Consider the following 14,071-nt stretch of genomic DNA (forward strand, 5'->3'; position numbering starts at 1 on the left):
GCTCTCGAACGACACGACGGTTGCCGACATTGGCGGTGACCCTGACTACCAGCAAAGCGGCGCTACTTGGCTACCACTGTATGTCGTGGAAGCTCTCGGACGACGCGACGATTACCAACGTTGGCGCTCACCCTAACCACAACCAGCAAGGCGACGCTGCGTGCGGCGGCGCAGCAAGTAGGCTCGACCTGCGGCTGCCGATCTGGTTGGCCTTCCTCGATTTAGAGCCTTAGAGGAGGTGATGAGGCAAACGCCGCGGCGGGTGCCGGCGCTACGCGCGACGGCTGCAGCGACCGAGCTTGACCTACAGCCGCGCATGGCAGCCGCAACGACTGGGCTCGACCTGCTCTGGTAGACGGAGATGGGCGTGCATGGCTAGCTGAACATGGCCGTAGAAGCGAACAACATGGCAGCTCGGGCGTCCAACAGGCAAGGGAAGAGGAGCAGCATAGCGAGCCACCGAGGTTGGGGACGAACGGAGAAGTGCAGGCAACCGACAGAGCAGTTCTTGTGAATCGATTCAGTTCAACCAATTTGGGCCGCTTTGATTCAAGGGGTATTTTGATAATCAGTTCAACTGTATTATATGTAAAACAGAATAAATCGGTTAAAAGGGGCAAATCATCAAAGTTTTGCCAAAGGTGTGGCAAAAATTCAGTGTCAATCAAAACAGTGGCAAATCATCAAAGTGCGAAGAAAGCTGTGGCAAATTATCAAAATCCCTTTTTTCAGAAAGACACCTCTCAACGTACCAAGATAGCGCACCCAAAAAAGGGAGAAATTAGACCACAAAAAGGGGAAACACAACAGAGAAAACTAACAACCCAAAGACAAAAACAAGACAGCTAGCCACCTTTCACATAACATACAAATACAATTTCTTTAGACAAAACCGCCGACCTAATAATCTCAGGCTAAGTGTAAACCTGAAAACCCAACAAATCCAAACAGAGGAAAACTGGAGAGAAACACACAACCAACCGTATTTTCCCTATATTTTCCCTTAAGACGTCCACAACAACATTGTTCATCTAGCAGCGGCAAGAAAATAACACGCAGACACTACCCCACAGCATCAGAATAGAATCAAAAAACTCGTCAAGCATGTGAACAACAAGCCATTCTAATTTACCAGCATAACAGACATGCAATCAAATGCAAGAGGAAGGCAGCGAAGAAAAGACGCCACTCCGAGCCCGCGAGGATGCAACCATCAAACCCCAACAGGGAAAGACGTCGCTCCCAGCCACTGAGGCCGCAACCGCCGGACGCCCCTTAAGCCGCCTCCTCGCAGCCGCTGAGCACCCGGCCGAGACAGATGTCTCTCCCTACAGTCGTCCTTAAGCCACCTCCATGCACAACATCTCTTACCATCTCGAAACCGTAGGCGTGCTATGCTGATCGAAAGGACCCACAAGGGTCATGACCCATCCAAAACTGTGAGCCAAATCCAAAATTGGATACCTCAATCTGAGAGTTTCATTCATATGCCACCGTTCCGTTTTCCAGTCAGCGCCTTGCAAACTGAGAAAGCCCCAACCAGCTCGAATGTACATTTCAAAGCAGCTGGCTTGAGTTGATTCATATTCAGTATTTTCTGTTACAGACCTTGTAAATCATGTTAACTGAAACAAAAACTAAACAACGAAATTGTCTGTTAACATCCCAGCAGAAGAAAAGAGACAAAACGCCAACGGCTATAGTCCAGAAAACGCAGGCGACACCAAAGCTCTTGGCTGGAGCAGAAGCATCTGTTTTACACATCCGGACTCCAGAGCCTATACACCAAACTACCAATGAACCTAGATTGATCTTCATCAAAGAGCAGCACCATACCATGCTTGACTCCAAGTAATCTGGAAAACAGAAACAAATATATAGGTACATAAGAATGCTAGTAACACAAGGAAATGTAACGAGAATGAAGCACAATCAACAGCAAATTTGGGGATAAACCTATACACGATTCACTTTTCTGGTGAGTTTTTCACAACTGCTTAACATGCAAACACCATAAGCCCTCATGTATTTTCCAACTTATATGTGATGTGGTTCAAGAGAGCTTCACAAAACCAAAAACCAACTGGTCATATAATTCTATCATCACCGGAACAACTGACACAAGAACTTCCCGCTATTCTTATGTACTCCCTCTGTTTCTAAATACAAGACTTTATAGAGATTTCAATACGGACTACATATGAATGTATATAGACATATTTTAGAGTGTAGATTCACTCATTTTGCTGCGTATGTAGTTTGTATTGGAATCTCTAAAAAGGCTTATATTTAGGAACGGAGGGAGTAGAATTCAATAACCATAAATCCATAACGTCCGTTTTTACATACAAGTCAGCTTTACCAAGACAACTGATGCTCAAACCTCAAAGTCTGGACTCTGAGGCCTGGACACTAATTGTCAAGTCAATGGCTCTCATGATGGGGGTACGACAAGTTGGTAACACATCCCTAACGGACTGTAACAGTTAATAAACAAATAACATCATAGTATCAACACCTAATAAAGGCCAGTATCACAAGAATAGATGATCAACATGTGCACCACATGATCAAAGCTGACAAACAAGAATATGTGATAATTAGAGACCAAATTTTAACATATTTGAAACAAATTCCTCTCAGAATTTAGGAAATATTGGCAATTGTACTTCAGCCTATTGGCGAAAGAAGAAGGAAGGCGGCGACCAGGATCTAATGGGAAACTATCTCACAGCCCACTCCATAATCTACCAAGCAACAATACTCATTCATCACCAGCTTAACTAATCTAAGCATGAAACCCCAGTACAAAAGAAGATCTTCAAATGCTTCCAATATAAAACAAAACAAAAACTTAACATCAAATCAGCATAACACTAGAGAAAAGATTTTCAGCATTTCCTACTCACAACAGAAAACTATGAATCAGAAACCAATGTATCTAATATAAGCATATAACCACAAATTCTAAACTGGCATACACAAGAGTCGACCATTAGAATTTATCAGATCAGATCAAAGAGGACCTGATAACTAAGAATTTGACCGAACAGAAGATGAGATGCATCATCAACAAATTAAACAATTCGCCTATACGCAGAGCAATCGCGTGTGCGTGGCGGCGAGCCGACCAGACGACGCAGATGCAGCAACACACTGGGAGACTACACGCAAAACATTCATTATCTAGGATTTCCAGGGGGTGTATCATCAACTGACTAATATCTCCTAGATCGCTAGTCGCTATCATAAGTCAGGCCTTGGTCTCTCATAATGCAAAATCGCCAAACATACAATTACTTGAGCATTGCTTTGCACAAATAAAAGGTAGCCTAGATCTCTGGTTACATATGTTCAACATGGGTGAACACCTAAGCATATCAGAACATCTGCATTGGTTCCACATAAGGCAATATAGCATACAAAGACACATCATCAATCCCAAGTCTATTACAGTAACCTAAAATCTGACTTTAAGAGGCCAAATTCCTTACCTAAACTCTTATATCAGAGGTAAGCAGGGTTGCTGAGGAACGGCAGTGCAGCAAGAGACATGAGCATCTCCGAGGTACCGTTCTTGGCTTGCTTTACCCTCGAAAGTTGAAGCTGCATGTCCACGAAAGCCTGCATCCGCTTGAGCTCCAGATCCTTGAGGAACTTGATCCGCTGCTTCTCCATCTCCTCTGCATGCCTCTGCTTGGCAGCCTCCATGCGCTCATACATCTCAGCGAATGTCTCCATTGCCATCGCTAGCTCCCCAAAACCTCCAGCCCCGCCCCTCTTCCTTTTGTTGCCGCCACCGCCGCCCCCACCACTGCCAAGAACAGGAGGACCGTTACCACCAGAGTGAGACGACACTGAGCGCGAGGCCGATTGCTGCGAGCCCTCGTCGTCGTCATAGTTGTTGTTATTGTAGCCATCGTCCGAGTCAGAATCCGCAGCGGCCGCAGCTGCGGCGGCCTTATGGAAGAGGTCAGCGGCCGGGAGGTTGGACCCGCGGCGGTAGTTGGGCAGGGGGAGCGCCATCGGCGGCGCCGGCGAGGGCGGCGACGGGGAGCGAGAGGGCGACATGCGCCTCCGCAGCATGGGAAGCGCGCGGGGCGGGGAGGGCTTCTTGGCGGCGGCGGCCGAGAGGGTCGGGCCGACGAGGACGTCGAGCTGGCGGTAGAAGGGCCAGGGGGAGGGCCCGCCCCGCGCCCGCTCGGCCTTGTACTTCTTCTTGAGGGTATCGACCCGGTTCTTGCACTGGATGTCGGTGCGCGGGGGCCGGCGGCGCGCGGAGGCCCCCGGGCGGGTGTTGACGGCGTCGGCGACCTCGCGCCACTGCGGCTGGCGGAGGCTGCCGCGGTTGAGGTCGATGTACCGCGACCCCCAGGCGTCGACGAGGGCGGCCGTCTCGCCCTCGCTCCAGCAGTCCTCCCGGTACGGGAGGTTGGGGTTGGGCGGCGGCAGCTTCCCGTCCATGGCGCCCTCCCAGATCTCTCTCTCAGGAAACCCTAAAAGTCTGGACTAATTTCCCCTCTCGGTGGCTGGAGACGGATGGATGCGAGTCGGGGGCGGCTGGCGACGAGGGGGGAGGGGAATAAAAGAGGGGAGCGGACGGGCGGCGAGGTGGGGAGCGGCGGCCCGTGGGCCGTGACCGTGAGGGAGGCGGACGCGGTGGGCACGTGGATGGGAGGGGAGCGGGCGGAGGCAGTGGGGAACGGCCGCCGTTGGATGGGTGGGGGCGCGGGTTTGACTGACCGGCCGTCGGGAGTGGAGCCGAATTAAAATCGGAAGGCACGGTTGGCCGGCGCGGCACGTCGCGGTGCGGGACGGATGCCGTGCCCAGGGGGGACTCCATACGTACGGGACGGCTCGGCTGGCCGACGTTCGGTCGGCGTGCGCGCGCTGCGTCTCTTTGGTTTTCGGGCGCCGAAAAGGAGAGAGAAACAGTCCGAGCGAGCGAGCGAGCGACAGAGGCGGGGTGGCGAGTGGCGACGTGGGTTCGCAGACTTCGGGGATGCATGGTCATGGATGGGTGCGTAGAGGTGGGGCCGCCGTGTATTGAGGCGGCGATTTCGGCTCTTCAGCTTCCTCGTATTAGCTTTTCTCTGAAATTAAACTTTATAAATTTTGACCAAATTTATGAAGAAAAATATTAACATATACAATACCAAATCAATTTCACTAGATTCATTATTGAATGTATTTTCACATTATATAGATATTTTATTGTAATTTTTATATTATTTTCTATAAACTTAATCAAACTTTATAAAATAAATTAGTCAAAAGTAATGTGCGGACTAAACAAAACGAAGAGAGTAAAAATGTTTGGACGCCATTAATGTCCACGCGTTCGTTCTGGAGATCCCCCAAACCGAACGAGACGTTCGGCACGAGCGATCGATCCCACCGAACGGTTTCGTTCGATGGAAGAAACCCCACAGCCGGAATGCACACACAAACTGCCCCATACATGCCCTTTCCATGTAAAAAAATGAAAAAGGAAAATAAATCCCAGTATAGACACAAAAGAAAGCCCAAATGTTTACTACATTTGCCATTGTTCATAAAAAACACAAATTGGGCTTATAGTAATCACAGCAAAAAAACAAAAATTTGGCTTTATAGTGAAAATTTGCCACGACAAATTAACTATGTTTGAAATTTGTCATTAGCGCTTAAAATAAAATTTGTTGTGTGTATTACATTAAAATTGCCATGCCAAAATAAAGGTAAATTTGCCATGAGAAAAAAATAAATTTGGCCATGGTTGAAAAGCAATGAAAATTTGCCATGGTCCCAAAAAAGTGAAATTGCCTCAATATTGACCATCCTTTACACTTCTGTCGGGACCCCGATCGTAAGACACACTGATCTAGCATAAGACACATCATATCACTTTGCGGCCTCACGCACGATAGCTCATGGCTGCCGCCTTTACCTTGGTCGGGACCGTTTGCGTCTTTTGGCTCACGTATATGATTGCGATGCTAGTATCCATATGATAGAGAACCCGGGTCGATGTGACTAGTCATAAACCAAGGTGGCCCAAACTTAAAAGGGACAGGCATACATGACCCAGTAATGCATGTGTCGGTCAGCAGCGAGTGTAACCGAGTCGTAGCGAGGCTACAAAGGACTCCAGTAAAAATCGCGTGATATTTCCCCATAGGGACATACTCCCTCCGTTCCAAAATAGATGACTCAACTTTGTACTAACTTTTGTACAAAGTTGAGTCATCTATTTTGGAACGGAGCGAGTACATAGGAGCAAAAAGGATACATGTCGGTCAATCCATGTGTTCAGGATGAAAGCACTAAGAGGCATTTCCCCATAAGGAAGGCTATCAAGAATAAACAACTAGGTGTTGAATCTCACACATACCAAAGCATTTCAATAACATACACACAATATGCTCGATATGTGTAGATACACATGACATCACAACATAAATGTACGACTCAAAGTATTTCTTTAAGACCCAACATACAAGGTAATACAAGCAACGGAAGCATAACATGTCTGAATATAGACACCTATAAAAGGAAAAGACTGATAAGCCTGACTATCTACAAGACCCTCCATAGGAACCAGACATCTGTTTAGGATTCCCAAACTAATCGATGAACGTCGAACTCATCGTAGAAACCACTAGTGAGACTGAAGTCTCCTCTGCAAAAATATAAATTAAGCAAATGTGAGTACAAATGTACTCAGCAAGACTTCAATCAGAACTATCTACTTATGCATCAGTATCAACAATGAGGGTTGTTGGGTTTAACTGTAGCAAGCCAGCTTTGACTCAGTGGCTATCTTGTACTACGACTACCAGTATTTTCTTTGGGGTGGGAAAGCGCACATGAATCCACATATTCATCATATCAATACACCACTATAGATCCGCTCCCGTGTCTCTACGGAAAGGCCATTCATGGCACCACGCTTATCTTGCGCAATTTAGAGGATCCACTTCAAGTTGTCTATGAACAATATAAGCTTTCTAAGTAGTCCATATCCGAGGACGAGACTATTCAAATAGTTTGATAACCCTGCAGGGTCACACACGCTCTCACCATTTACCACCATATACACGTCATGTATCTTGGCAACCTTCAAGCGGAAGCCTAGCGAGGGTGTCGGCCACAACCTGACTAACCACACAAGACTCTAGTCGAGGTGTATCTCCTATTTGAGGTTGTACCCGTAAAGAAAGTCTGGCCGAGGTTTCACTCACGGCCTCAAACGATGTGTGCATGGTTATGATACGTCTCCAACGTATCTATATTTTTTGATTGTTTCATGTTGTTATATTATCAATCTTGGATGTTTTATAATCATTTTATAGTCATTTTATGTCTTTTTTGGTGCTAGCCTATTGACATAGTGCCAAGTGACAGTTGCTGTTTTTTTGGATGTTTTTTACATCGCGGGAAATCAATACCAAACGGAGTCCAAATGCAACGAAACTTCACGGAGATTTTTTATGGACCATAAGACACCCAATGGGCCAAGGCAGCGCCTGGGGGATGCTCCGAGGGGAGCACAACCCACCAGGGCACGCCAAGAGGCCCAAGCGCGCCCTGGTGGGTTGTGCCCACCTCGGGTGCCCCCCGGACCGCCTCTTTGCTCTATAAATACCCCAATATTGTAGAAACCCTAGGGGAGTCGACGAAAATCAATTCCAGCCGCCGCAGAGTCCAGAACCACCAGATCCAATCTAGATACCATCACGGAGGGGTTCACCACTTCCATTGGTGCCTATCCGATGATGCGTGAGTAGTTCTTTGTAGACCTTCGGGTTCGTAGTTAGTAGCTAGATGGCTTCCTCTCTCTCGTTTGATTCTCAATACAATGGTCTCTTGGAGCTTGTCGGTGTCAAAACCGGCGGATCTCGGGTAGGGGGTCCCGAACTGTGTGTCTAGGCCGGATGGTAACATGAGGCAAGGGACATGAAGTTTTACCCAGGTTTGGGCCCTCTTGATGGAGGTAAAACCCTACGTCCTGCTTGATTAATATTGATGATATGGGTAGTACAAGAGTAGATCTACCACGAGATCGGAGAGGCTAAACCCTAGAAGCTAGCCTATGGTATGATTGTTGTTCTATATGTTGTCCTACGGGCTAAAACCCTCCGGTTTATATAGACACCGGAGAGGGTTAGGGTTACATAAAGTCGGTTACAATGGTAGGAGATCTACATATCCGTATCGCCAAGCTTGCCTTCCACGCCAAGGAAAGTCCCTTCCGGACATGGGACGAAGTCTTCAATCCTGTATCTTCATAGTCCAGGAGTCCGGCTGAAGGTATAGTCCGGCCATCCGGACACCCCCTAATCCAGGACTCCCTCAGTAGCCCCCGAACCAGGCTTCAATGACGACAAGTCCTGCGCGCAGATTGTCTTCGGCATTGCAAGGCGGGTTCCTGTTGGGGAACATAGCAGAATTTTAAAATTTTCTACGCATCACCAAGATCAATCTATGGAGTCATCTAGCAACGAGGGAGAAAGGAGTGCATCTACATACCCTTGTAGATCACGCGCGGAAGCGTTCAAGAGAACGGGATTGATGGAGTCGTACTCGACGTGATCCAAATCACTGATGACCAAGTGCCGAACGGACGGCACCTCCGCGTTCAACACACGTACGATTGGGAAGACGTCTCCTCCTAATTGATCCAGCAAGGGGGAAGGAGAGGTTGATGAAGATCTAGCAGCACGACGGCGTGGTGGTGGAAGCAACGATGATCTCGACAGGGCTTCGCCAAGCGCAGGGAGACGGAGGAGTGTCACGGGAGGGAGAGGGAGAGGCCAGGGGCATGGGTGCGGCTTCCCTCCCTCCCCCCACTATATATAGGGTGCCTAGGGGGGGCGCCGGCCCTAGGAGATCCAATCTCCTAGGGGGGCGGCGGCCAAGGGGGTGCCTTGCCCCCCAAGGCAAGGGTGGCGCCCCCCACCCCTAGGGTTTCCAACCCTAGGCGCAGGGGAAGGCCCAAGGGGGGGCGCACCAGCCCACTAAGGGTTGGTTCCCCTCCCACTTCAGCCCATGGGCCCCTCCGGGATAGGTGGCCCCACCCGGTGGACCCCTGGGACCCTTCCGGTGGTCCCGGTACAATACCGGTTACCCTCGAAACTTTCTCGATGGCCGAAACTTGACTTCCTATATATAAATATTCACCTCCAGATTATTCCGGAACTCCTCGTGACGTCCGGGATCTCATCCGGGACTCCGAACAACTTTCGGGTTACCGTATGCTAATATCTTAACAACCCTAGCGTCACTGAACCTTAAGTGTGTAGACCCTACGGGTTCGGGAGACATGCAGACATGACCGAGACGTCTCTCCGGTCAATAACCAACAGTGGGATCTGGATACCCATGTTGGCTCCCACATGCTCCACGATGATCTCATCGGATGAACCATGATGTCGAGGATTCAATCAATCCGTATACAATTCCCTTTGTCAATCGGTGCGTTACTTGCCCGAGACTCGATCGTCGGTATCCCAATACCTCGTTCAATCTCGTTACCGGCAAGTCACTTTACTCGTGCCGTAATGCATGATCCCATGATGAACCACTTGATCACATTGAGCTCATTATGATGATGCATTACCGAGTGGGCCCAGAGATACCTCTCCGTCATACGGAGTGACAAATCCCAGTCTCGATTTGTGCCAACCCAACAGACACTTTCGGAGATACCTGTAATGTACCTTTATAGTCACCCAGTTACGTTGTGACGTTTGGCACACCCAAGGCACTCCTACGATATCCGGGAGTTGCACAATCTCATGGTCTAAGGAAATGATACTTGACATTCGGAAAAGCTACAACAAACGAACTACACGATCTTTGAGCTATGCTTAGGATTGGGTCTTGTCCATCACATCATTCTCCTAATGATGTGATCCCGTTATCAATGACATCCAATGTCCATAGTCAGGAAACCATGACTATCTTTTGATCAACGAGCTAGTCAACTAGAGGCTCACTAGGGACGTGTTGTGGTCTATGTATTCACACATGTATTACGATTTCCGGATAACACAATTATAGCATGAACAATAGACAATTATCATGAACAAAGAAATATAATAATAACCATTTTATTATTGCCTCTAGGGCATATTTTCAACAGTCTCCCACTTGCACTAGAGTCAATATTCTAGTTACATTGTGATGAATCGAACACCCATGCAGTTCTGGTGTTGATCATGTTTTGCTCTAGGGAGAGGTTTAGTCAACGAATCTGCCACATTCAGGTCCGTATGTACTTTACAAATCTCTATGTCTCCATTTTGAACACTTTCACGAATGGAGTTGAAGCGACGCTTGATATGCCTGGTCTTCCTGTGAAACCTGGGCTCCTTGGCAAGGGCAATAGCTCCCGTGTTGTCAAAGAAGAGAGTCATCGGGCCCGACGCATTGGGTATGACTCCTAGGTCGGTAATGAACTCCTTCACCTAGACTGCTTCTTGTGATGCCTCCGAGGCTGCCATGTACTCCGCTTCACATGTAGATCCCGCCACAACGCTTTGCTTGCAACTGCACCAGCTTACTGCCCCACCATTCAAAATATACACGTATCCGGTTTGTGACTTAGAGTCATCCAGATCTGTGTCGAAGCTAGCATCGACGTAAACCTTTACAACGAGCTCTTCGTCACCTCCATACACGAGAAACATGTCCTTAGTCCTTTTCAGGTACTTCAGGATATTCTTGACCGCTGTCCAGTGTTCCATGTCGGGATTACTTTGGTACCTTCCTACCAAACTTACGGCAAGGTTTACATCAGGTCTGGTACACAACATAGCATACATGATAGACCCTATGGCCGAGGCATAGGGGACAACACTCATCTTTTCTCTATCTTCTGTCGGGGTCGGGCATTGAGCCGTGCTCAATCTCGTACCTTGCAATACAGGCAAGAAGCCCTTCTTTGACTGATCCATTTTGAACTTCTTCAATATATTGTCAAGGTACGTACTATGTGAAAGACCAATGAGGCGTCTCGATCTATCTCTATAGATCTTGATGCCTAATATATAAGCAGCTTCTCCAAGGTCCTTCATTGAAAAACACTTGTTCAAGTAGGCCTTTATTCTTTCCAAGAATTCTATATCATTTCCCATCAACAGTATGTCATCCACATACAATATGAGAAATGCTACAGAGCTCCCACTCACTTTATTGTAAATGCAGGCTTCTCCATAAGTCTGCGTAAACCCAAACGCTTTGATCATCTCATCAAAACGAATGTTCCAACTCCGAGATGCTTGCACTAGCCCATAAATCGAGCGTTGGAGCTTGCACACCTTGTCAGCATTCTTAGGATTGACAAAACCTTCCGGCTGCATCATATACAATTCTTCCTTAACGAAACCATTAAGGAATGCCGTTTTGACGTCCATTTTCCATATCTCATAATCATAGAATGCGGCAATTGCTAACATGATTCGGACGGACTTCAGCTTCGCTACGGGTGAGAAAGTCTCATCGTAGTCAACCCCTTGAACTTGTCGATAACCCTTAGTGACAAGCCGAGCTTTATAGATGGTCACATTACCATCCGCGTATGTCTTCTTCTTAAAGATCCATTTATTTTCTATGGCTCGCCGATCATTGGGCAAGTCAGTCAAAGTCCATACTTCGTTTTCATACATGGATCCTATCTCGGATTTCATGGCTTCCAGCCATTTGTCGGAATCCGGGCCCGCCATCGCTTCTTCATAGTTCGAAGGTTCACCGTTGTCTAACAACATGATTTCCAAGACAGGGTTGCCGTACCACTCTAGTGCGGAACGTGTCCTCATGGACCTACGAAGTTCAGTAGTAACTTGATCTGAAGTTTCATGATCATCATCATTAACTTCCTCTCTAGTCGGTGCAGGCACCTCAGGAACATTTTCTTGAGTTGCGCCACTTACCGGTTCAAGAGGCAATACGTCATCAAGTTCTACTTTCCTCCCACTTATTTCTTTCGAGAGAAACTCTTTCTCTAGAAAGGACCCATTCTTGGCAACAAAGATCTTGCCTTCGGATCTGAGGTAGAAGGTATACCCAACAGTTTCTTTAGGGTATCCTAGGAAGACGCATTTTTCCGACTTGGGTTCGAGCTTTTCAGGTTGAAGTTTCTTGACATAAGCATCGCATCCCCAAACTTTTAGAAATGACAGCTTAGGTTTCTTCCCAAACCATAATTCATACGGTGTCGTCTCAACGGATTTCGACGGAGCCCTATTTAAAGTGAATGCGGCAGTCTCTAAAGCATAGCCCCAAAATGACAGCGGTAAATCGGTAAGAGACATCATAGATCGCACCATATCCAATAGAGTGCGATTACGACGTTCGGACACACCATTACGCTGAGGTGTTCCAGGCGACGTGAGTTGTGAAACTATTCCACATTTTCTTAAGTGTGTGCCAAATTCGTGACTCAAGTATTCTCCCCCACGATCTGATCGCAAGAACTTGATTTTCTTGTCGCGTTGATTCTCAACCTCACTCTGAAATTCCTTGAACTTTTCAAAGGTCTCAGACTTGTGTTTCATTAAGTAGACATACCCATATCTACTCAAGTCATCAGTGAGGGTGAGAACATAACGATAGCCACCGTGAGCCTCAACACTCATTGGACCGCACACATCAGTATGTATGATTTCCAATAAGTTGGTTGCTCGCTCCATTGTTCCTGAGAACGGAGTCTTCGTCATTTTACCCATGAGGCATGGTTCGCACGTGTCAAATGATTCGTAATCAAGAGACTCTAAAAGTCCATCTGCATGGAGCTTCTTCATGCGTTTGACACCTATGTGACCAAGGCGGCAGTGCCACAAGTATGTGGGACTATCATTATCAACCTTACATCTTTTGGTATTCACACTATGAATATGTGTAGCATTATGCTCGAGATTCATTAAGAATAAACCATTCACCATCGGAGCATGACCATAAAACATATCTCTCATATAAATAGAACAACCACTATTCTCGGATTTAAATGAGTAGCCATCTCGAATTAAACGAGATCCTGATACAATGTTCATGCTCAAAGATAGCACTAAATAACAATTATTGAGGTTTAAAACTAACCCCGTAGGTAAATGTAGAGGCAGCGTGCCGACGGTGATCACATCGACCTTGGAACCATTCCTGACGCCCATCGTCACCTCGTCCTTCGCCAGTCTCCGCTTATTCCGCAGCTCCTGCTTTGAGTTACAAATGTGAGCAACCACACCGGTATCAAATACCCAGGAGCTACTACGAGTACTGGTAAGGTACACATCAATTACATGTATATCACATATACCTTTAGTGTTGCCGGCCTTCTTGTCCGCTAAGTATTTGGGGCAGTTCAGCTTCTAGTGACCACTTCCCTTGCAATAAAAAAAACTCAGTCTCGGTCTTGGGTCCATTCTTTGGCTTCTTCCCGGCAGCTTGCTTACCGGGCGCGACAACTCCCTTGCCTTCTTTCTTGAAGTTCTTTTTACCCTTGCCTTTCTTGAACTTAGTGGTTTTATTCACCATCAACACTTGATGTTCCTTTTTGATTTCCACCTCCGCTGATTTCAGCATTGAATATACCTCAGGAATGGTCTTTTCCATCCCCTGCATATTGAAGTTCATCACAAAGCTCTTGTAGCTCGGTGGAAGCGACTGAAGGATTCTGTCAATGACCGCGTCATCCGGGAGATTAACTCCCAGCTGAGTCAAGTGGTTATGCAACCCAGACATTTTGAGTATGTGCTCACTGACAGAACTATTTTCCTCCATTTTACAGCTGAAGAACTTGTCGGAGACTTCATATCTCTCGACCCGGGCATGAGCTTGAAAAACCATTTTCAGCTCTTCAAACATCTCATATGCTCTGTGTCTCTCAAAACGCTTTTGGAGTCCCGGTTCTAAGCTGTAAAGCATGCCGCACTGAACGAGGGAGTAATCATCAGCACGTGACTACCAAGCGTTCATAACGTCTTGGTTCTGTGGGACAGGTGCGTCACCTAGCGGTGCTTCTAGGACATAATCTTTCTTGGCAGCTATGAGGATGATCCTCAGGTTTCGGACCTAGTCCGTATAGTTGCTG

At 47.2% G+C, this 14,071-nt stretch overlaps 1 protein-coding gene across 1 annotated transcript; it reads right to left on the reverse strand.

Annotated features, from left to right (window-relative positions):
- Positions 1-1,525: 1,525 nt before the first annotated feature.
- LOC123061908 (trihelix transcription factor ASIL1) lies at positions 1,526-4,877 on the reverse strand. The gene is made up of 2 exons (XM_044485193.1): positions 3,495-4,877; positions 1,526-1,856 (listed from the first exon to the last, which is right to left on the reverse strand). The coding sequence occupies exon 1, from the start codon at positions 4,462-4,464 to the stop codon at positions 3,508-3,510; it is 957 nt and encodes a 318-aa protein (XP_044341128.1). The 5' UTR covers positions 4,465-4,877; the 3' UTR covers positions 1,526-1,856; positions 3,495-3,507.
- Between the last annotated feature and the right edge of the window lie 9,194 nt (positions 4,878-14,071).

The sequence above is a fragment of the Triticum aestivum genome, chromosome 3A (genome assembly GCF_018294505.1).
Source record: "Triticum aestivum cultivar Chinese Spring chromosome 3A, IWGSC CS RefSeq v2.1, whole genome shotgun sequence".
Taxonomy (NCBI): Eukaryota; Viridiplantae; Streptophyta; class Magnoliopsida; order Poales; family Poaceae; genus Triticum; species Triticum aestivum.